The 23,564-nt window shown below is 38.0% G+C and overlaps 5 protein-coding genes across 6 annotated transcripts in view; 2 read left to right on the top strand and 3 right to left on the bottom strand.

The window, feature by feature from the left end:
• The window catches only part of LOC144658389 (nephrocystin-4-like), a 49,219-nt gene that overhangs the window by 3,831 nt on the left and 21,824 nt on the right, over nt 1-23,564 (top strand). The window contains exons 5-13 of the mRNA XM_078518809.1: nt 605-663; nt 7,820-7,972; nt 8,524-8,591; nt 9,127-9,207; nt 9,321-9,377; nt 9,464-9,581; nt 10,097-10,239; nt 11,387-11,578; nt 12,475-12,725. Coding sequence (XP_078374935.1) covers nt 605-663; nt 7,820-7,972; nt 8,524-8,591; nt 9,127-9,207; nt 9,321-9,377; nt 9,464-9,581; nt 10,097-10,239; nt 11,387-11,578; nt 12,475-12,725 — 1,122 coding nt within the window. The remainder of the gene's footprint in view (nt 1-604; nt 664-7,819; nt 7,973-8,523; nt 8,592-9,126; nt 9,208-9,320; nt 9,378-9,463; nt 9,582-10,096; nt 10,240-11,386; nt 11,579-12,474; nt 12,726-23,564) is intronic.
• On the top strand, nt 2,718-4,511 carry LOC144658234 (uncharacterized). The gene has a single exon (XM_078518627.1). The coding sequence runs from the start codon at nt 2,756-2,758 to the stop codon at nt 3,821-3,823; it is 1,068 nt and encodes a 355-aa protein (XP_078374753.1). The 5' UTR covers nt 2,718-2,755; the 3' UTR covers nt 3,824-4,511.
• Nucleotides 5,607-7,237, bottom strand: LOC144658329 (uncharacterized). The gene is made up of 2 exons (XM_078518751.1): nt 7,091-7,237; nt 5,607-6,963 (listed from the first exon to the last, which is right to left on the bottom strand). The coding sequence occupies exons 1-2, from the start codon at nt 7,096-7,098 to the stop codon at nt 6,234-6,236; spliced, it is 738 nt and encodes a 245-aa protein (XP_078374877.1). The 5' UTR covers nt 7,099-7,237; the 3' UTR covers nt 5,607-6,233.
• Nucleotides 12,956-18,429, bottom strand: LOC144658177 (uncharacterized). 2 transcript variants are annotated; one of them, XM_078518533.1, is made up of 2 exons: nt 18,186-18,429; nt 12,956-15,734 (listed from the first exon to the last, which is right to left on the bottom strand). In XM_078518533.1, exon 2 carries the CDS (start codon nt 15,720-15,722, stop codon nt 14,157-14,159), a length of 1,566 nt encoding a protein of 521 aa, XP_078374659.1. In that variant the 5' UTR covers nt 15,723-15,734; nt 18,186-18,429; the 3' UTR covers nt 12,956-14,156. The 2 variants fall into 2 exon arrangements, with proteins under 2 accessions (XP_078374659.1, XP_078374658.1); XM_078518532.1 differs by having other exon boundaries at nt 12,956-15,748; nt 18,186-18,428.
• On the bottom strand, nt 18,854-21,566 carry LOC144656419 (uncharacterized). Its single transcript, XM_078516640.1, has one exon. It carries the CDS (start codon nt 21,564-21,566, stop codon nt 20,181-20,183), a length of 1,386 nt encoding a protein of 461 aa, XP_078372766.1. The 3' UTR covers nt 18,854-20,180.

The following is a 23,564-nucleotide window of genomic DNA, read 5'->3' as shown; positions in this document are numbered from 1 at the left end:
CATAGCCATATCATTGTTGTCTTTAATACATTGTGTAGTTTCATAAATGATCCATACCTCCCCCACTGAAGGGATTTTTCATAAATCCCCCCACCCCTCTGAAACACCCCACCCCCAGGAATTTCCAATCCATTCTGTGGGGGAGTATGGACATTTTCTGGAACCACACATTTTGAGTAATCAGAGTTGCTACATGTAAGCTATGTGCCATTGCCACTTTATACACTTGGAGAGAGACACACCCTAGAGTATTTATTAATTTATAGAGCGGTTTTCACTTGAGTGTCGAAAGTAATTTGTGTTTGCTTTGGTTTTGCATGACTACGCTTAGTGATTGGTTTAAAACTCTCTCGCCACTTTTCAGAAAATCAAAAGTAAAACCAAAACCAATCCTGACTCGCTCGCGCACGTTTTACGACACTCAATTTAAAACTGCTCTAATTATTACTTACAAAGGTTACTAATCAAATATTTTTCTAATTTCTCAACTTGTGTCTTGGCCTGGCAAAGGACACAAAAAATCACCAGGTTCAAACTCTTTAGAGCAGCACATTTATTTATTTAATAAGAATTTATATTAATTTAATGTTGTTTTTATTATTAGCAATCCTTTGTACCATGGCTCACCTGCTGCTCTGCTCTGTCTTTCTGAAACAATTGAAGGTTTGTAAATTAATGTGCTGTGCATTGTTGAAGCTAAATAGCATAAACAGAAAAATGAGCCTTATACAGTATTGTAATATAATATATTTTTATTTAAGTTCTTATGGGTTGGAGGGGGGGGGGGGCTCATTTCTAATCATACATGTATATTGATCAGTTAGGGTATATACAGAAGAAATAAAGTAGTTAACCTTTTAAATGTTTTAGTCCTGTTTGGAAACACAAGTCATTTTAACAAAAAAACTCACAGCGAGTCTCTCGTAGCTCAGTTGCTTAGAGCGCCCAACCGGTATCTGGGAGGCCATGGGTTCTATTCCCGTCGGGGGCTCGTGTCATGTTGAATAATTTCTTCACAAGAACTACAATTATAATTAATGCGGCAGATGAATGTTGTGGTTCAATCTTATCTTTGGTTTAAATTTTATTTTCTTTCGTTTTTGAGTATGGTAATTTATTATATGACTAGCTCCGTGAGCGGTCAAGATGAAGCGAAATTCGTGCTCTGATTGGCTACCCGAGCGGTCAAGATGGAGCCATCTTGACCGCTCGGGATCGCCCGCTGTGCTCCCGCAAGCGAAAAACTTTTTTCCGACGCTACTTGAAAAAGCTTTTCGTTGTAATTTTTTCGCTATGAAGCTATTTTCCGAAACAACACAAAGATTTTCTGTCTGTTTCTAGCGAAAGGAAGTCCGATAACAAAGAAATAGGTTTTAAAGCGAATGAAAGCAAACAAATTAAACTACAAAATGTTAACGAGTTTCGTGAATTTTATTTGCCGCAAAAACCGGCTAATACAAAAATTAATTCGCAAAGCGACTTCAAGACATGATATCAGTTTTGTTTGGCGGAAAAGGGAGAGACTGAGGACAGTTGCATACCTGAAGAAGTACTCGGCAAACTTGTGTAACATCTTCAAAACTGCATAAAGCGGACGGCACGGCGCACCAGGCACTGCAAGCTTAACATCTTTTCACCGAAGCCTCTATAAACGCTCACGTCGAATAATGGGTGGGTCGAACATTTAAATTAATGATGTAGAAAAGTTCAAGCTTTTCCTGTGAAGTGGAAAGTCCCAAACGCTTTCAACAATTCACAATTTCAGCTCGTGTCGCGGCAGGTTTGCACAACTATAAAAGCGCCAGAAGCGAGCAAATACTCTGCAAAACATCCAATACTCAAAAGCTGGTGGCCAGATGGAATGGACATTCTTGTTTCAAGGCTTCAAAGTCAACGTTGATTCGAAAATTTAAGCAATTTCGATATCCTTTTGCTGGTTAAAAAGAACTAAATTTCGATGTTGTCGCATCGTGTTTCTTCGTCTCGATTCATTCAAGAATTTGACAGTCACTCATTAAACTTTTAAACCAATGAAATGATTTTAGCGCGCGCCATTGATTGTGCATGCAACTGGCTTCCTTTTCAGTGCTCGAAAAAAGTCATATAATAAATCCTTTATTGACCAAGCTTGTTCGGTCAAGATGGCAGGATATTGGCCTCGTTCTTTTTTTGCGTGTTTATGGACCTCGACTTCGTCTCGGTCCATAAACACGCAAAAAAAGAACGAGGCCAATATCCTGCCATCTTGACCGAACAAGCTTGGTCAATAACCCATATATATATATATATATATATATATATGTTGCAGTTAATTTTTGATCTCAGTTAATTTTTTATTTTAACTAGTTAGTTTTTTCTAACAAGTTTATTTTTTTTAACTAGTTAAATAATGTGGTTAGGGTTAGGGTATCATATATTTTAAAAAATAGTGGTTCACCCAACGTTTCCTACGTGGCACAGTGGATAAGGGGTTGGACAGCAAATCCAGAGGTTGAGAGTTCAAATCTAGTGCAGGTTAGTAAAAAAGAAAAATAAATAAATGATAGTACTTAGGGGAGGGGGATAAGAGCAGATAGTAGGGGAGGGTTAGTAAGGATGGGGGGGGTGGTATAAGATATCAAGGGAGGGGAGGTGTTCTACTTTTTCTAATAACGACCTTACGGAAAGACAACTGGGACGGCGACGCCGACGCCGAAGGACTGGGGAGAGAGCTTGCGGTTGTCGTTCTCGACTTTACGGTATCGGCTCAACTAAAATGCCCAACATTAGAGATGTTCTTGTGTTAGCTTATGATTGTAAGCCTTTGGATGATATTGAATTTGTGCTTCTGTATGATTTGAACCGACCAAAGAATCCTCAGCTACCTTACTGGAGCTTCGATGACTTTGATCTTGATGAACTTTGTGATGATGAATGCCAGACCCACTTCAGATTTTACAGAAATGACATTTACAATTTAACAGAAGTCTTGGAACTACCCGAACAATTTAAGTGCTATAATGGTGTGATAGTTGACAAAGTGGAGGCATTTTGTATGTTCCTAAAGCGCTTTGCATATCCATGTCGTTATGCTGATATGGTGCCTTTATTTGCTAGGCCGATACCACAGCTGTGTATGGCAACAAACGAGGTAATGAACTTCATTCATTCAAGATGGAATTACCTACTTTCAACTTTAAACCAACCATGGCTTTCTCGTGCAAATTTGGAGTTGTTTACCAATGCAATACATGAAAAAGGTGCTGGTCTTCGCAATTGCTGGGGTTTTGTAGATGGGACAGTCAGGGCCGTTTCCAGGCCAGGAAAAAATCAACGTGTTTTATATAACGGCCACAAAAAAGTTCATTCCATTAAGTTCCAGTCAGTTGCAGCACCCAACGGGCTAATTGCCAACTTATATGGACCTGTTGAAGGTAAAAGACATGACAGTTCTATGCTCATGATGTCTGGGCTGTTAACACAGTTGCAACAACACTCTTTTAATCCCAATGGGGACATTTTGTGTGTCTATGGGGATCCAGCTTACCCACTACGACCACAGTTACAAGCTCCTTTTAAAGGTGCAAGACTTACACCTGATCAATTGGCATGGAATGAATCAATGAGTCAAGTAAGGGTATCGGTTGAGTGGCTCTTCGGAGACATAGTGAACTATTTTAAATTCTTGGATTTTAAAAAGAATTTAAAAATAGGTTTAAGTGCTGTTGGTAAGATGTACCTTTCTTGTGCCCTAATTCAGAATGCACATTCATGCTTATATGGATCAACAACATCGGAGTACTTCAATGTTGATCCACCTACTCTAGAGGAGTATTTTATTTAGCCAGTAGACGGAAACCTTATGTCCGAATTTTGTGTATGTTGGTTAATGTTTGAACTTTTGTCTGATAGTGGAAACTTAACCAAAAAAAAAAACCATAAAACTCACATGTGGCATTGTGTAGATTCAAAAAATGTCCATGTCCACCCCATGCAGGATCATTAGAAATTCTGAGGGGGTGGGGATGGGGGTTTAAAGGCCAAAATTTTAAAATGTAAAGGAAAGTATAAGGCATAACTGGAATTTCTCGAGGGGTGGGGGATTCAAACCAAAAACCTTCTGTGGGAGGGGTATGGATATTTTTCTGTAACAACACATTAAGGAAAAACTTACTTTGTCAAAAGTGAAAAGTTTAGTCGAAGCTTTCTTGTTACATGTATACTTGATGAGATTTTTTAAAGCACTGTGCACTTTGTGCTAACAAAAAAACAGTAGTTTTCAGATTTTTGCTGAAAGGTTCACATTATTAAGGATTATGGAAGGGCTTTTTATGCCCAGTGTTTTACAGGACCACAGCCAGAATTTTTTAATTAGGGTAAGGGAGGCAGTGTAATGAGCAATAAGTATAAAGGTGAAAGGTCCTAATGGTATCTTAAGGTCAACTGCACTCCATCCCCCTGCCTGGCTGTGAATAATTACTGATAAGTTGTTTTAGTTTTGAATGTGCAGTTTCCTTGACTCAGCAGGAGGCTGTTATCATATTCTTTGTTACAGTATGATAGAATAATATTTGAATGAGATAAAATTCATTAAATGGGATATTTTGATGTATAAATTAACTATGTCCCAGTGTTAAGTTTTTGCCATTAAGATTGTTATTTAGCAGAAACAAAAGCCATGTGTCAAAAAATTGAAATTGTCAACTTACAGTTCAAATATATGATATATAAATATATGATATTTCTCATTCATTTATTCATCCTCTGTGGCTATATTTTAACTCACAAAATAACAAGCTCTCAGTTGGCTTCATAGCTTTCTTTGTAGAATGCTGCACTGGTATCGCAGGGATAATGAGTTCAAATTGGGTTGAAGCCTGAATTTTTTGGGGCTTTCTTTGAAGTTGAATAAATAACTGATTGTTGTTCTTCACTTGAATCTCTCACCCACAATTCAAATGTATGTTATTTGTTGTAATTCACATTTAGTTTCAAAAACTAAAAAAAGAAGCTTTGAAATGCTTTTATGTAGGTGACAACCTATAATTTGAAGAGACTGCTCATATTTATGGGCACCTATCCCCCCAGCAACTCAAGCCAATCAATTTACGCTTTATTTCATATGTTCCTAAAAAAGGATTTATAAGCATATGCTTATTTAAAACAATGCTTTTTTTTCAGTTGCTAGGCAAAGTTGGTTAGTCTAGGTAAATGCTTTTAACTTTATTTGATTTCTTCATCTTTAAAAAGAGGAAGAAATCAAATAAGTGGCATGCAGTCTGTATGTCAGGATTGATGTGATCCTGAGTGGAAAATAAAAGGCAACAAAAAGTCACTTCGGTTTTTTTTACTAAGTGCTCAAAATTTGTAGTAGAGTAAAAAACCTGCATATAAGAACCTATTAATGTAGGCTCAAATTTATTCATTTTTAAAAACCCCTATTACATAAAAATTTATCCCACCTAAAAAATTGAAACAGGTCTTTATTTGGAAATCAGTAAAGGGGATTCACTCTGCCAAAATAATTAATTACCACTCCCAACACACTTTGCCCCCCCCCCTTCCCTAAACCCCTCCTTCCTGCACACACACACACACACACACACACACACACACACACACACACACACACACACACACATACCCCTCTATTTTTTTTAACCTATAATGCCTGGTCATGCTGAGCTAGGCAGTGGTTCTTGTATTTTATGTCATTATTTTCCTTTAGACAATTTTCCATTTACACAGAGTCAGATTATCAGTACTTTTAATTTTATTCAAAACAAGCCAAAACACACCTGTATTGTATGCAACCACCTCAGCAACATAAATACTGGTAACAATCTGTCACTTCAACTTTTCTAACAATATGTGTCTTTGACAAGAAAAAAAGTAACTGACAATACTATCTCCTGCCAAGCATTGAAATAAATTCGTTGTGTAAACAACAGTTAAACATTATGTGTCTACCGCAATAAATCATGCTCAAACTTTTGCTTGAGCTTGGAATTTTTTTACATTTCAATAAATATTTGTGAAACTTACTCAGGAATATATCAAAAAACGATAATAATTTAAGCGTGACTATGAACTTAGTTCAAACTCTAAAACCGTTGAAAGTCAAAGCCTTACAAATGATGTGGATGAATGGTAAAAAACAGTTTTAAGCAATGAAATGAATATATGAAGTTCATTTGCTTAAACAGTTCTAAGCAAGTTTACCAACAACCAAAGTTTACATCCAGTTTACTTAATTACGGCTTATTTAAGAACTTTTCCATTAGAGCCATCATCATCGCTGACTGTTGCTCCTGTTGTTTTAGTAGGAGTTGGAGCTGTTGTTGCTGCATTTGCTGCATTTGCATCATTTGCACTTCTTTCTCCTTCTGCTCTTGCTTTCTGCTTTCAAATTCTTTTCGCTTTAACTCCATTTCTTCTGCTTTCAACTTTACTTCCATTTCCGTTTTTTCTTTCAAAAAACCGATGGCATCTGAGCCACTTGCTCTTTTCTTCTTTCGCGGGGTAGTCTGCTCATCGCCGCTTTCCTTTCTCTTCTGTGTTTCTTTAAACGTCTCCAAAGCCATCTTGCGCATTTCTTCAGCCTTGCTTACCTCGGCCTCTTGCTTTGCTTTTTTCTCTCCAGAAATGCGATCATGTTCCACGTCAGCCTCTTTAAACTGACTGATAATATCCTCAAGAGCTCTGTCGAGTTGGGATTCTTCTGGGCATATTCCACTCGCTCGTTCTTCTTCTTGGACTTTCTTTTTATGTTTTCTTTCCAACAGCGTGTAATGGTCGCGCACAGAACGTTGTGTTACTCGGAATTGTGGTGATTCAAACGAGTTGAGAGAGTCGGCAATTCTTCCCCAAATTTCCCCTCTTTCAGCTGACCCGTGTTTTTTTATCCATGGTGTGAATGCAATTATTTCTCTTACAAAGACACTGTCGTGGTCTGCTGTCCACTTCATGGGTGACTTCTCAGAGCTATGTTTTAAGAAACAGTGGAAATTGAATTATTACATTAAACGTAAACACGGAAACACAATTTAGACAAACCTTACTGTTAGTTGTTACAAGAAAGTGATTCATTTTAGAAGTATAGGCTTATTACCTGGCCATTTTGTGCGAAATCTTTCACGCTAAAGCTTCGCGTTCTCCGACGACGGCAAAAGCATGAGTTTGGCGTCGGGCCCGGCAACCCAGAACGTCATATAAATGTGATTGATGGTTGTACGCATGCTCAGTGCTCTTCAAGGCCAAGTTCACGTTGGCGTCGCCGTTCCAGTTGTCTTTCCGTAAGGTCTCTAATAATTATTAACCTAGAATAAAAAAAAAAACTAGTTAGAAAAAAACTAACCAGTTAAAATAAAAAATTAACTGAGATCAAAAATTAACTGCAACATATATATTTTTTATTTTTTTTATTTTTATTTTTTTATTGCAATTACAAAAAAGAACATCAATTCCAATATGATAATGAGTTAAAGCAAAGGAAAGTAAAATTTGATCCAACAATAAAATTGAACCACAACATAAATTAATACCTTTAAAAGTGTAAAAGTGTAAAACATTGTTGCAATCTGCCATCTGGGGGGGAGGGGAGGGTGAGGGGGGAGGGTTGGCTTAAAAGAGAGCAGGTATTTAAAAAAAAACTAACTTCCTGACAATAGATTATATTAAGAGGGAAAACATTCTCTAGAATAGTGGTTCTCGTTGGAATATTGACTGGGAGGCAATTTAATGAAGAGGATGCTTAATATTAAAATATGGGTGCACATAAAATCTAATAACAGTTTTGATTTAGATTTTGTGTGGCTTGTTTTTCTTGTCTATTAAATAGAATCACCCAGTTTGCTTCCAATAGAGGTATGTAGCTTGAGTTTTGTTCTTCAAATCCATCCGCCGCTGGAGAAGGTGTTTCATCTCATTCCTGAAAATGCCGTCATGAGTGGAGATGACTTTGTGCCAGGAATATTGGAACCACAGCCTGATGGTAATTCAACATTTTATTATTCCAATAAGGACTCGAGATTAACGGTAGCCAACTAGCCACAGGCTAGTAGAAATGCAGTTTTAGCTAGTAGGTTCTGAGCTTTCACTATCCAAAATGACAAGTTAAAGTTTCATAAATTTGATTCGAAGAAAACCATACTTCAAAATCGAATCCTAAAGAACAGAACTCACAAATACACTGTCGTCATATATAAAATGATGAAAGCCTATGGGCAAGTCGAAATTACCAAAAACCTAACATTAACCCTAAAGATAATGATAACAGAGCCAGTGAAGACAGAAAAGTGCCTCTGCCCATGCATGCAAACCTTAGTTAGCTTGAGAATTCTGGCTGGTAGAGAATTGGTTTTGGCTAGTGAAATCAAAGCTGTCACTAGCCAATAGGCTAGCAAGCAAAAAAGTAAGTCTCGAGCCCTTCCAATGAAAAATGTTAAACACAATTGCAAAAGGTGATGTTAAAATATTATTTAATTGTGGTAGTGAGTGTTTCAACCATGTCCTGAACTCTTTTGTTAATTATTACTCCACTAGGCTCTGGAATAGTTGACATTTTAAAGAAACCCAGGTTAGCCAAGACAACTCCAAGTTTTATAAACAAGGTAGCAATTGACATCCTTTATTTTGTCTTATTTTGCTTTTTTGTAGCCCATACTGTTTTGTAATATTTTCGTTATATGACAGGTTTTTCCTTGGAAGACAAATATATCAAATAATATTTCTATTAACCACAAAAATTTCATCCTCCGTAATCTTTTTTTCCACTGCAGTGAACACAAAATTAATAATACATATTTTGTGATGATTTTTTATACATATTTATCACTTAATGGGTAAATAACACAGTCAAATTGCAAATTTTGACCAGTTCTTGGTGGGTTTATACATACTGTTGCTAAGTAGTAAAAGCATCTGCAGCAATATCGCACATGCCATGGGTTTTTATTTTTAAACCCTGTTGGGACCTGAACGTTTTTCAGGCTCCAACTCCAAAACCACTACATACTTGTCTAGCTATTTTGAATTGTACATACAGTGTACAAGGCAATCTTTGGACAAATATTTTCAATTTTGCAGTCATGTTTGTTAATGAAATGTTACTTAACGTCATTCTACTGTACACATTTCTATTCACAGTTGAGTATTATGCTGTATCCATCAGTTGAGGAGTTTGAGGATGAATTGCGACAAATACTCAACCATGACAGGCTTCATAAGGTATTATCAAAACAATAAAATTACCGTAAATAAATGTTGTCAATTTTGCATGTACATTGCGTAAGCTGTCATTTTATTAATACTTTGCTTTTTAAATCCTTTTCTTTTATTAGAACAATATCATTCCTGATGATGGGCTTCAGATCTCAATTGTAGAGAGGAGACTTAAGGTTGGTTTAATTTAGTTTAATTTTTTTTTTCGTTTTAATATAGTTCTCCATAATTTATGCTGTTTTTTGTTTGCGTAATTGAACAGGTTTCAGTGCATAATGGCTGGAAGTTTGTCAGTGAGCCTCACATAGTTTATCTTGAACCAGAATATGAAGGGGGGAAATCAGGAAGAAAGTCACCTGCATCACAATCATCTTTAAGAGGTACATTCCAAGCAAACTCTCTTACACCAACCTGTTGCCCTGGATAGAGTTTGCAGACTGAACCTGTGTTAAATAGTTTAAAAACTCTTAAGCAGACAAATGTACCAGTCCTGAGAAATGTTACCCTGAGGGCAACTACCAAATGAAGGAATCTATGTTCCTGTGATGGGGGGCAGGGATTGACATGTGGTTCTAAAGGTATTAAATGCTTGTCTCCCAAAGGGTTGAATTTTGTTGTTGGTTTTCTAGCCTCCTTCTGAGGGTTTTCTTCAAGTTCTCCAGACCTGTTCCCATCTCCCCTCAAACATCAATACTGTATGTTTAACTACCAGTAGTTGTATCTGTGTTTGGGGTACACTTGTTTTTCAACTATGAATCAGACAAGTTTCACCCTTGTTATCTTTCAAAGTACATTTAATAAATCATTGCACCTGTATGTGTTGTATTTTAAAATTTATTTCAGGTCAAAATGATTTAGCTGTGAAATAAGGTTTGTTTGTTTTTCTTTTTTTAAGGCAAAATCCTTTCTTTGGTCCTTCGAAGTCGACTGGAGCTGAAGGAACTTGTTCATCATCCACTCTTTGCTATTATCTTTGAACTGGAGTATGTTATGTCTGAACCATTTGCTCAGCCATTGATTGAGACAAAGCGTAAAAAGGTCTGTTTCTGTCAAGATTGTACATAGTTGGTGTTTTTATTTTTTTTTTATTAATGCTCACAACAATGCTTACAACAATACAATACAAACAAGGAAGGAAAAAATTTACAAGGTAATAATTAAATGAAACAAAATGAAACGATGTATTACAAATCTCTACACTACTTAGCCATAAGAAAATAATAAGCACAAAAATGATAAAGGAGCAGGAAAATAAAGGACAAAATCAATATGGTGGCAGAAAAATGCAGGGCTGTTGGTGGCATTGCCAAGGCAAGTGGGGGTAGAAAGTGGAATGTCAGGGGATACACAAGTTTTTTGTGGTTATTTGACCTTTTTAAATGAAATTGTTCAAAAGTTCCCATTTCTTCGGAGTAGTGGTTTTGGTTATCTGTTCTGTTTCATATGCAAGTTTAAGATATCGCCGAAAACCATCTATGTGGGGGATAGTTTCCTTTGTATGGCAAATAAAATGTCTGTCAACAATTGATTTGATTGTAGTATTGAGATGAATCTGGTTTTAAATTATAGCATCAGTACACTCCAATGAATTGTTGTTTGGATTAATTTTGCACTGCGTCAGCCGTCACATCGGCCCAGAAGGATTCCGTTGTAGGGCATTTCCAGAAAATATGAATTAATGTTTCTGGCACCTCACGGCAGAGGGAGCACTTAGAGTCATCTTTAATTCCTATTTTATACAAGAAATCGTTTGTTGATATTCTTCGGTGCAAAAATTTAAATTGAAACTCTTTCAGGCTGGTGCTTTTTGTGCACTTCGAAGCTAGCTGGTACGTCTCTTGCCATTTAATATCTTCAGCATTAATATTTTGTGATGTTACAATCATTCATCCATTTCTGCTGGCTTTGGGTTGGAGCAGTTGATTTTTTGTCTGAACCATTTGCTCAGCCATTGATTGAGACAAAGCGTAAAAAGGTCTGTTTCTGTCAAGATTGTACATAGTTGGTGTTTTTTGTCACTAGCCATGTGGGATAATTCGATCTAGACTAGTACTAAGAAAATATTGGACCAGCAATGAAGCAATCTGATTGGTTAATTTTAGTCACTGCCCGTATGTACTACTGACATGAATTTAGGATTCTTAGCCATTTACTGATGTGGTAATTTTTTTATTATTATTTTAAGCCATCCTTATCTGGTAGTCTGATGAGGTCTCAGAACCAAACTGTAACATTGCGGTGGGCAATGTGGCTGCCATTTGAGGGTGGAACCCATGATGAGAGAGAAACAACACTAGAATTTGCTGGAGGCTCTCAAGGTTTCCCCAGTGACAGACTTGTCTACACTAAGAAACTTCCGCAGCACTCTGGAAAGAAGGTTTTGTTTTGTTATTAATTATCCACTTACCAGTATATGATGTTAAACAATTTAACTTTAGGAACCAGAATTATTTATTTTAGTTGCAGGAACACAGAAGCACTTAAGCTGGCTACATAGTAATGATTTCTAGCAGTTATATGGATCAATTCTACAATAGTTATACCCAATCCTTAATGAACAAGTTATAGTCATTTACTGGCACAACAGGTTACCGTTAGTCTAACAGGTTCAAAACACTCTTACTGACAATTTTAGCTTCAATTGCTTATAACTCAAAAACCAGCTTGGTGATCTCATTTTTTTTTTACCAAATTGCCATAAGCATAATAACATATAGCAGATACAGAAACAATACTGAAGGTGTTCAGAACCACCTTAACTAAAATGGAAAATTTAAGGTGGCTCTGAGTTCCCCTTCTGTAAATAAACAGTAATGAAATGCAAACCTCTTGCGGGATACATCGTTATGTCCGTGTTGTTTTTTCTTACTTAACTTTATACTTCTAATCTCATGGTAGGAACATAGATTACTGTTTTTTAAATATCTTAAGTGTACTACATGCTTTTGTCTTACTTTGACAATCAAAAGTACATTGTCTCTACCTGTAATGTTAATTTCCCTTCTTCTCTTCTTTGCCCTGTGGTGTTATTGTAATTGCTAGTAGCTTAAGTAGTGTTTTGTAAGCTGTGTTTAGGTATTGTTAAAGATTGTTAGTAGTTTAAGTACTGTAAGTAGTGTTAACCGTGTACTATTGCTGTTGTACTGTAATTGTTATTTTTTTCTGTATGTATTGTTGCATTTCAATTAAAAAATAAAAATAAAGAAATGATCCATCAAAGTATCAGCCAGTTTAATGATTGTGAGACCTAAATAAAAGTGCTTTATGTTCTAGGCACCCAAGTCTGGTGGAACATTGAAGTTCCTGTTCACACAGCAGCGTAGAAGAGGAAGCAGTATTCGTTCCTCGACTCAAGGATCCCAGATGCTGACTGTGCCTACATCCCCTGGCCTACCCTCTCCAAGTCCCTTTGATACAGCAGGAGGGATGTTCAGTTCTGTCGGCAATATATCGGAAGGTGGTCACCCAGGAATGCCCCTAACACCTGGGGTGGCATCCAGGCCACCACTTCCACCTGGGAATAGGTAATTAAATAACTAATACATGTAGAGTCGACTCCCGATAACTCGAACCTTCAAGGGAAATCGAGAAAGGTTCGAGATAACGGGAGTTCGAGTTATCGAAGGTAAAATTAGTAAGAAAATGACCTGAAGGGGAATCAAAAAAGGTTCGAGTTAGCGGGAGTTCGAGTTACTGAGGGTTCGAGTTATCGGGATTCAACTGTATATTATTTTTCACTGATAGAATGAGTCAATTGTGTGTAAGAATTATTTTTTTAGTATTTTATTCTTAATACTTGCAAAGTTACATTTCACTATTTATAATGAACATTAAAACCTCACAATAATGTGAGTTGTGCAATAATTATGCCCATGAGACACTAGAACACATGTTTTACGAGTGTCCTAAGGTGAAACAATTTTGGATAACAGCATATGAATGGTGGAACATTAAGCGCTTTGAAAAGGTAAATCCAAAACCTATTTGAATTCTTTTATGGCTATGAGCCAGGATCTTTAGTTTCTATGCACTAAACCACTTCTTTCAGTAGTGCGCAAATTCCATGTGAATATGCTCAAATGCACATCAATTTAAGATTACCTAAACCTGTACCGATACTACAAGTTACCGTACAAGCCCTAAAATTAATGTACAATTACAGTGTTACAAGCCCTAATTTATACAATTACTTAAAATTAAAATTCTTTAGAGAAATGAATTTAGCTCTTTGAAAATTTTGGTGCAATCCAGTCATATAAGTTGCAAACACTGCAAGACACAGACTAACAGTCTTTTTAAAACTGTTCAAGGCCTTATCACTGGGATGCTTCTCTTGTACAGTAAAAATACCACAATATTTACAGATCCCCAAAATGGCTATTTTAGTCAGTTTTTTAACAAATAAGCAATCAATGGCAATCTTAAAGGATGTAAGGCACCAGACTTCAAAAACAGATGTTTTGTAACATCTATGCTATAAAATCCCTGTTTTAAGCCCTGGACTTATTTACATTCATAAGGGTTTTTGGTTGGGCTTTTCACCAGGGTGAATTATACCCACATATCTTATAACTGGTTACTAGTAAAATAATGTTCACAAAACCCCAGTCTCCGCTCAATACACAGAACTGTGTTACGGGAGGGGTAGCGAGTGGGGGGGGGGGGGGGGGCGTGGCAACTGCCACCAGACTAGTGGTTTATAGCCAGTATCCAATTAAATCTTATGCACAATGGACTATTATTGAGAGAACAGCTTACTGATTTCACCAATTACCAGCTGCACTGATCCTATTAAGACCTGCTCATAAGTGCAGTACCCTTTGTTTGGGGGGGGGGGGGGGGGGTATGTCATCGACAGTTATATTGTATCTAAAATGTATTTATTTTTATACAGTTTTTAAGTTTCATGTCCAGTTTTTAAAACCCAAATAAAGTTGTTCACGTAAGGCTGCCAGCTAAGCTTGCTTTTGCTGGACAGAAGGACTCCTAGCTCCAGTATCTGTCCATTTTTTGTCCTGCAGATGGACGCGGTTGTCAATAAAAACTTTAAGACCATTTTTTTCGCATTCATATCCGAAGATCATGTCCTCTAGTGCTTGAAGTTCAGGTCGATAGTATACCTCCTTTGATTTCAGTGCCGCTATGTTGAGAAACACAGCAATTCGTGGAGGTTTGCAAACAAATGGCTCTTCCAGTTTAGTTCCGCCCATAAATCGCTTTGGGCTCATGGCTGCGATAGGCGGATTTTTATCTTTTGTCTCCTTGACCAACTTTTCGCTCATGGCTGTGATAGGCAGGTTTTCATCTTTTGTCTCCTTGACAAACTTTTCAATCCGTTCGAACACCAGTCCAAATCTTCGACGTCTGTAGTCAGTGTAGTTCTTTGTGCCATCATCGCGTTCAGGTGGAGCCATCTTGGGATGATACTCGTAGAAGCACTCAACACTGTCATCAATCATCCAGATGAAATCTAACTTCAAACGTAGAGCAATTTTCTGGATCCAGAGTCTGGGATACCCTGCGCCGATTTCATCTTGTGGGAGGCTGATAACAGGGAACATGTGTCCACAGTAATTCACATACTCTTCAAATTCTGAAGGTCTTACTACCAGTATTCTGAGGGTGGAGTCTGGGGTCACAAATTCATCTTCGGGCCAATCTAACAGTGCAATCTGTGCACGGCGGAAAGATGGAATGAAAATCCACCTTTTATCGCTCTTCTCAGAGTTGATTGCTCTAATACGTTTTTCTACCTGATCGTGAATGTCAAACCACTGTGACGAGTTGTCAGGCAAATACATGGTTAACATATATTCGCAATCGAGGCGCCAGTAGTTTTCTTCTGATGGCTGGTTATTTTGTTGCGTCTCCGCCAAAGAAAAAGCCTTAAAGCTCTTATCGCCGTCAGGACGATTAGATCCTTGGTCGTTTGGGGGGACATTTGTCTTCTTATGAACTATTTCTTGTATATGCGGGGTGCAGTTTATTGCTTCCAGCTTTAGATTTTTTATACACACACATCCGTTTTCAATTGTGACGTTTTGCTCATCTACATGTAATAAGCGTTCCAGCTCCTGATTACATGTTTTTCCTTTCATCTGACGAATAAATTCAGGTAGTCTCGCGTAGATCTTTTTTAGATCAATCTTATCACCAGTCATCCACTCTTCTTTCACGGTGTAAACTTTAGACTTATTGATGCGATCCGGGTGGGCATCTTTCCCCTTGTCCCATGGATGTTCCAATAGCCATGTTCCATCGTCCTTTTCGGCTGATCCGATCTTTTCTTCTGATGAGACATCCGGATACGCCAGACCTCTTCTTACTGGGCCACTTTCTCTTTTCGTGGTAACATTTTTCTGTTCAGGTGTTCTCTCAAGATCTTCTTGTTGATTTGCTTTACTGCTTTCTTCCTCGGTACTACTCCCAGAAATTGATACATTTCCAAATTTTTGTACAAGGCCTTCCTCATCAGAGGACTCAGCTGAAGTCCCTGGCTCCGTCAGCTCCTCCGAGGACATAGCCGTATCTTTCTTAAACGACGTTTCTATGTATGGCGCGTTTATACTGTCAAAATTCAACTTCACAAATCGAAAGTCATCTTTCCAAATCGATCACCATTACTCCAATTCAATCAACAAACCTTTTCCAAATCGAATGACATTTTCTCATAACAGATGGGTTCATTCGATCGGATACTTTTCAAATTGACCAGCTTCCTTCTAAATCGAGCAAATTACATTCTTCACATAAAATCGATTAGGTTAATTCGATCAGATACTTTTCAAATTGATCATATTCCTTCTAAATCGATCACGATACCCAAGATGCTTTGCTGGTAGGGTTACCCTATTCGGAGAAATGGAGGAATGACGGAGCGGCACGGCGGAATGGCGGAATATTCTAAAACGCGGAATGACGGAATATCCTTAATCACGGAATAACGGAATAAAGGAAACCTACAACAAGGGGGTTTCTAAATGGTCACCCATCCAAATACTAACCCCGCTCAATAGGGCTTAACTTTGGCGATCAGATGAGAACCGCTACTTTCCATGTGGTATTAGAAAGAGCGCGTAAATCAGTTTATAACAGTATAAATCCAGTTAATCATCAGGTATTTCTGTTCTTTATTTGCATGATCTTGTAACTCTTTGCTTTGCTTTGTCTGGGACTGCTACCATAAGCGCGAAGGAAAGCACTGGTTCTCTTCTGATCGCCAAAGTTAAGCCCTGTTGGGCGGGGTTAGTTTTTGGATGGGTGACCATCTGGAAACCCCCTTGTTGTGGGTTTCCTTTTTCTCAGTGCGAACTCAGTAAATTTCAGGCCCTTTCGTTTTTTTCTTTTTTCTAATTGGTTTGTTAGCGTACTCGGCTTTATACACGTTTCATTGTCTCGAGCGGGACGAGAATTCGGTAAGTTAACGAAATCCTCACTCGATCCCGCTCGAGTATCCTACCTCGAAATCCAGGCTCGAGATCGACGTCCTCAAAGGATTAAGAAGATATATAAAGAATCCTTCGTTATATGGGATATATTTATTGTTTAATGGTTTTCTACGGTTGGCAGCCGCTGTAAACAAGTGGGTTTTTCTGTCACGGCAACGTATATCCACCAGTTAGAGTACCAGAAATTGTGAGCCTTATTATAAATCGCCGTCTGAGAAAGTTAGCAGTTATAATTTTACTTTTATTTGCTTGTTTTTGTCGTTGCTTTTGCGTCTTTTTTTGTAATGTTTCGCAATTCCGCGTCATTCCGCCATTCCGCCGTGCCGTTCCATCATTCCACCGAATAGGGTCACCCTACCAGCAAAGCATCTTGGTATCGTGATCGATTTAAAAGGTATCTGATCAATTTGAAAAGTATCTGATCGAATTAACCTAATCTATTTTATGTGAAGGATGTAATTTGCTCGATTTAGAAGAAAGCTGGTCAATTTGAAAAGTATCCGATCGAATGAACCCATCTGTTATGAGAAAATGTCATTCGATTAAGAAAAGGTTTGTTGATTGAATTGGAGTAATGGTGATCGATTTGGAAAGATGACTTTCGATTTGTGAAGTTGAATTTTGACAGTATAAACGCGCCATATCTATGGGGCGAGAAGAAAAGCTAATGCGTAAGTCTAAAAGACCTAAAACTAGAATGAAATAGCTATTTTGCAACTCTAGACTCTCCAGATGCTCTTTGCGCTCGTTACGCGTCCCTTGGTTCTTTGTTTGCAAATTTGAATGACAGTTGTTAGCAGGACGTCACGAACACTTTGCGGCATTGGTTGGTAAAATGTAAACAAATCGAACTGTGCAATGGTTTGTGGAATGCAATTATGCCAGACTTAATTCTCAAAACTCGGACAAATCACTAATTTTGAAGTGTTCTTTCCAGTCAACTGAAATCGAATGTTTTTTGTAAAGGTGGGAGTTAAAAGTTTCAGCATGGACTATTTTTGATCCAAAGTCTGCTTGGCAAGATTTCCATACAACCTCATACTTCATTTTGCATACAATTTGTAACTCTCTCAATGTATATACTAGAAACGGTTCATCCGTCTATTAAAGATGAACTTGAATAAACAACATTTAGTTCATCTAGTAATTATTTGTTCGTGTGCAGACAAACAGATGGATTATCTGTCCAGACGAATTGTCCCCGTAATATTCTGAATATTCGTCTTTCAAGAATGTAAATGAGAAGCAAACGACTTTGAGAAAGTCTCGAATATTCGCGGAGCTGAGCTTTACAACTAAAACCAACTACTCTTTCTTTCTAACTTGTATTGTGGTAGGAATCACGTAAAAAACTGAAAGGATAATTTTATTATAACTATATATTCTGGCTACGATTGTACAACATAATACATACATAGTGACACATAAAAGGGGGGCGTATCTCGTACATTAAAATTACAGCTTGAAATGCCGCGAAACCACTGCAGTTAATAAGAATGTGATCAAAACGTAAATAAAAGAATAAAGAAATCATACCCCTTTTCGCCTATCTACCTCCTAGCGTTCCGTATTTTTTTCCCCGATGCTAATGTCTTGATGGGAAATCGCTATCTAGATTGCATAATCAGTAGCCTCTTGATCTATAAACGCATACGTTCTTTTGGCTTGTCACGCAATCTCCCCTTGCCGAATCGCGAACGTTAGGAAGCAAGGATTGTGTGACGAACCAAAAGAACGTCTGGGTAGGAGCCTACATGATCAGGTGACACGAAACGTGTACTTTGAACCCACGGAAATTACATAAGTAAAAGTTAATCTTTCAAATCAGCAACGAAGACAAACTAGACTGAAACTAAGAAGTGTAGTTCATCTGGATGGATGATCCATCTGTTTGCACGAAAATTTCTGAATAGTATGAAATAAATTGACCTTTTTTGCTATGTATACTATGAAAACCTTATTGTCTGTGTGTAAATATTACTCAAAAGCTAAAACTTTAAGTTGTGTGTACTTCCAAACTTCCAAGGTAAAGAGGACAAATTGACTTACTGCCTGTACATGCAATTAAAGCAAAGAATTGTTTCATTTGCAACTGAACTAGCTTGAAGCCAGCATGGCCTGGCTTTGTGTCCTCTTGTGTACTGAAAGCCAGTAAAGTAAGTTATTATATTGCTGACACAAGGAAAAACAAAAATGCGTCAAGTTAAATTAATTTATTTTAGGTGCCTAAATTTTAGCAATGTATCTACAAGATGTATTTACTTAGCTTCAATTGTAATGTACATGTTTCAAGTCCTTTGATCTTAATTATTTCTATACAAAAAGTGTGACAGCAATTTTGTCCCAAGCGTCCTTTAGCTTGTGTTAATACAAGAAACTTTAGCAACTACTTAAAAATAAAGAGAATTAATTTTGACAGAGATCAGAAAAAAACCTGCCAAGAAAAAAACTCATGTGGAGAAAAAAATCTAGCAGGATTTCTGGGTAGAAATCGTGTTTCAAGCTATAAAGCAGTTAGCAGCCTATCCTATTAGGCTCTACAGTACAAACATTAAATTAACTATGTTTAAACTGTGCTTTCATTTAATGGATTGGGGAATGCAGGTGGCTCACCAGGCCAAATTTCCTCATCTAAGTTTCCATAACATGAAGCAACTAGGAGTTTTTCTACTCCCCATGGATGGGATGCTAGCTCAGCTCATTGCAGGGTCCCCCAGCATTTTGTCAGGTTTCCCCCAACATGTTATTCACTAGTACCCATTTATACACCTGGGTGGAGAGAGGCACTGAGAGAGTTAAGTGTCTTGCCTAAGAACACAACACAAAGAGAGATGGCCAAGGCTTGAACCCAGAACTCCTGATCTGGAATCAACCACAGGCAACAATATTAAACCACAATTTTTTAAAAAAAATATATATAAAACTGAAATACACATGGTAAGTGGATACATAGAGGCCAAGAAAAAAATTATAGGAAAAAATATTGAAACTGAAACCAGAAATTGGTTGGTAGTGTTTATGCAGATGGCTACATGGGTTCTCACAAAAAACTGTATTTTGAAGAAATGATTTCTTCCCTTTGTTTTACTGTAACTATTGCCTTGTTAGGAAGGTTAGATGTGAGGATGTGGCTTTTAATGAGGAAGGCAAGTCTAAAAAAGTGTTATAAAAATATGGAAGATGCAAAGGTCCATTATCCTGGAGCCTCAACATAGTAAATATGATACAAAATACAATAAAATGTTTAAATCACATTAATTTAGTGTTATTGTAATTAATACTGTGACACTAATTTGGGATAACTTGTAAGTGAACAAACAAATATTGTAACATAAAATACAGTGAAACCCCACTCGGATTTTTCATCAATTTAAAGTGGCCATGTCCAGCAGGGGTCATTTCTTTGCAATTATAAATCATTGTTTGACGTACAAGATGACAAAACATGATCAGAAAACTGTTAGGAGTTTTAAAGTCATTCAAGATTCCACATCTATTACTTTTTTGATGTTCTTAATCAGTTGCTGCCGTTTATTTGTTCCACTTATCCTTTACCGATGGACTTCTAGCTCCAGTGTCCTTCCATTTGTGGTCCTTCAAGAGAATGCGGTTATCCATGAAAACTTTCAAACCCTTCTTCTCACACTCGTATCCAAAGATCATGTCTTCAAGGGTTTTTAGTTCCGGTCGATAGTACACATTCTTTTTCTTAAGCGCTCTGAGGTTCAGGTAAACAGCAGCTTGTGGAGGCTTACACACAAATGGCTGTTTAGGGCGACACAGCGGATTCCATCGCCTTGGACTCATCGCTGCAATAGGGGTTTCACTGTCGTCTGCTTCCTTGACAAAGTCTTCAATACGCTTGAACACCAGTCCAAATTTTCGCCGTCTGTGGTCTTTGTAGCTCGGCCTCCGCTTGCCATCTTTATTCTCGCCTAAAGGTGGCTCTACAGTGGGATGATACTCGTAGAAGCACTCGACACTGTCATCAATCATCCAGATGAACTGCAGCTTCAAACGAAGAGCAATTTTCTGGATCCAGTATCGTGCATACCCTGCACCGATTTCATCTTGTGGGAGGCAAATAATAGGGAAACTGCGCCCACAGCGCTTCACATATTTATCGAACTCTGATGGTCTTACTACAAGTACTCTGATGGTGGATTCTGGGGTCACAACATCATCTTCTGGCCAATCTGTCAGTGCAATGTTTGCACGGCGGAAAGATGGTATAAATATCCACCTCTTTTCCTTGTTTGGATAGCTAATCTTTCGTATCATTGGGGGATAGAATGTATCACACTGCTGAATATCAAACCATGGAATCATGGACTCAGCCACATTCATTTGTAGCATATATTCACAATCAATATTGTATATTGCCCCGACATAATCATCATCCGAAGAGGCGGATGTTGCCTTTAAGCGTCTGTCGTCGGGCAAAGATTTTTTGTCCTTTTGGAAAGAGGTTAGGATGAGTACATTTTTTACAGCTATTTCTCTCGTGTGCGGTGACTCAAAGTTCTCGTGTTTTTTGACGACTAACTGTTCCAGCTCTTGTCTACTGCCATTTATACTTCCCTGCATTTCTAACTGCATGAAAATGGGGAGATTCGAGAAGATCTTAGACAGATCCACAACCTGTCTCCTTCCCTGACACTTAATCCAATCATCGTCTAATTTGTACGAAGCTGAAATGGCAACAAAGTCTTTCATTTCGAGATTAGGATCCGGTTTGCAGCTTTGCCATGGATGATCTGACATCCATTCTCCGTTGGAGATTCTTGATTCTCCATCTTGTCTCGGAGAAATTGCTAGGGCAGCGAAATCTTTGTTTAACACTCCAGTCTCGGGTTCTTCACTGCTTTCATCACTTGGATCATTTGGATCTGTCTCATACACACAGCCAGACGCCATTGTTGCAATGGCCGATTCCCTCTATAGCGCACGCCTACAGGTAATCACAGTAGTTGTATTCATCAAACCATGCGCGAGACTAAGCAATGTGCATCGTTGCTGAGTCTCGCGCATGGTTTGATGAACACAAGTACCGTGATTACCTGTAGGCGTGCGCTATAGAGGGAATCGGCAATTGTTATGTTGCACGTTCATGTTTTCTGACGAGGTGTGACATGCTAGGCCAACCACTTTGCATAACATTATAATATTTTCATTTCCGCTTTCACTTTTGAAATAATTCCCAGATCGGAATGGCCTCCCACGCAGTCGTTTTTAGGGGCGATCGTGTTTCATTCCTCTTCGTTTCGTTTCTTCTTGGAAGGAACATATTTGTCAGTACTGCCAAGTGTTTCCAGTGACCTCTCTTTTAATTGAAACAAAGACGTTGTCGATACACTCCACAAGCGATAGACAAAGATCGCCTGATAAGAACATGTCCCTGCAATTATGCCATACCGCTGGACTCACATGGAAATTACCGTGTTTAGGAAAATAATGCTTCATGAAATTAACGCGAATTTCAAAAATTCGCGTTGATTGTTGCGTTAATTTTTGTTAACGTTTATTTTCGCACCGTTAATTAATTGGAGCGTTAATTTCCATGACCTTAATTTCCATTTTTTTGGGCCCAATTTTCGATACAGTCCAGACGCTCTTGACTCCTAGGAAAAAATCATTATTTTATCAAAGTGGAAATTTGCCGGTATCACTGAAACTGTGAAGGACGCTCGAAGTGGTAAGATTCGTTCACTTAACCCCTACGTTAGGGAAAAGTACCACGAACGTTGTTTGCGTTTACGATTATATGCCTACAAGTGTTAAAATAAAACCAAATTGATTGTAAGGTTGGTACAACGGCAGGAGGGCAAGATTTATTGGCAGACGCCATTGTTGCAATGGCCGATTCCCTCTATAGCGCACGCCTACAGGCCAATAAATCTTGCCCTCCTGCCGTTGTACCAGCCTTGCAATCAATTTGGTTTTATAAGCACTTAGAGTGACGTCTGGTACGAGCATTTCTTGAACAAGAGATCCGGCAGCAGAGAAGCCAAGCAGTTTTTTCTTCGTTGCGTGGTCCCCTGCATCCAAACTGTTTTTGTAGTTAAAATAAACTTGTTCCTATGTACATTTCGCCGATATAAATATATTAAAAATAAGGTTAAAACTGCCAAAAAAGACACTAAACGTTTTCGATCAATATGATCATATTCGGACTTCACTCTGATTGATCGAAAACGTTTAGTGTCTTTTTTAACAGTTTTAACCTTATTGCGTTCGACGAAGGAGAGCGCAAGCCTAATTCTGTTTTGCGTCCTGTGTCTTTTGAGTTGGTAGGCCTGTGCACTGTTATGCGGAATGAATCGAGCCGTAATGCGCGCGCAGGTGTATGGACTCCAAATTGGTCGCCCCGATTGATTTTTGCAGGGGCAAATCTCGGCCGGGAAACTGGTAGCCACAGATGCATGGCCTCGATTTTATGCAAAACAAGATGGCGTCCCAAACGGAGCTTAGAAACATTATTTTGCTTGAAAAAAAGGGTTAAAGAAGTGTTTCCAAAATTGTAATTTTGGCAAAATGTCATGGAGAACATTAGAAGGTTATCATCCAAGGTAGCAGAGTTGTCTTCAGCCACCGAACGTCGTAAAAAGAGTGGAAATCGAGTAAGTCGATGCGTAGTTTCGTACGGAGTTCGTTCGTAGGTAAACCAGCGTATTTTCCTCCAATTATATGTTGCACAAAACTACAAATTGTTAGAATTGAATGCATCGAGAGTGGGTATAATACGGATCGAAATTGTTTTATCACTTCTTTGAATGTGTGATATACCGTTCTTCCAAGAAACACTAGACGTTTTGACGAGGAAATCGTTGTGTGAATGTAATATGCGTGTAGTGGATTACTGTGTGAATTGTCTGTATTTTTAAGTACTTTGTGTAATTTTAAATCAAAGTAAAA

Source organism: Oculina patagonica, chromosome 6 (genome assembly GCF_052425735.1).
Source record: "Oculina patagonica isolate OP01 chromosome 6, crgOcupat, whole genome shotgun sequence".
NCBI classification, from domain to species: domain Eukaryota; kingdom Metazoa; phylum Cnidaria; class Anthozoa; order Scleractinia; family Oculinidae; genus Oculina; species Oculina patagonica.
Note: the sequence above shows the minus strand (reverse complement) of the source record. Positions and strands in the feature narration are given on the sequence as shown.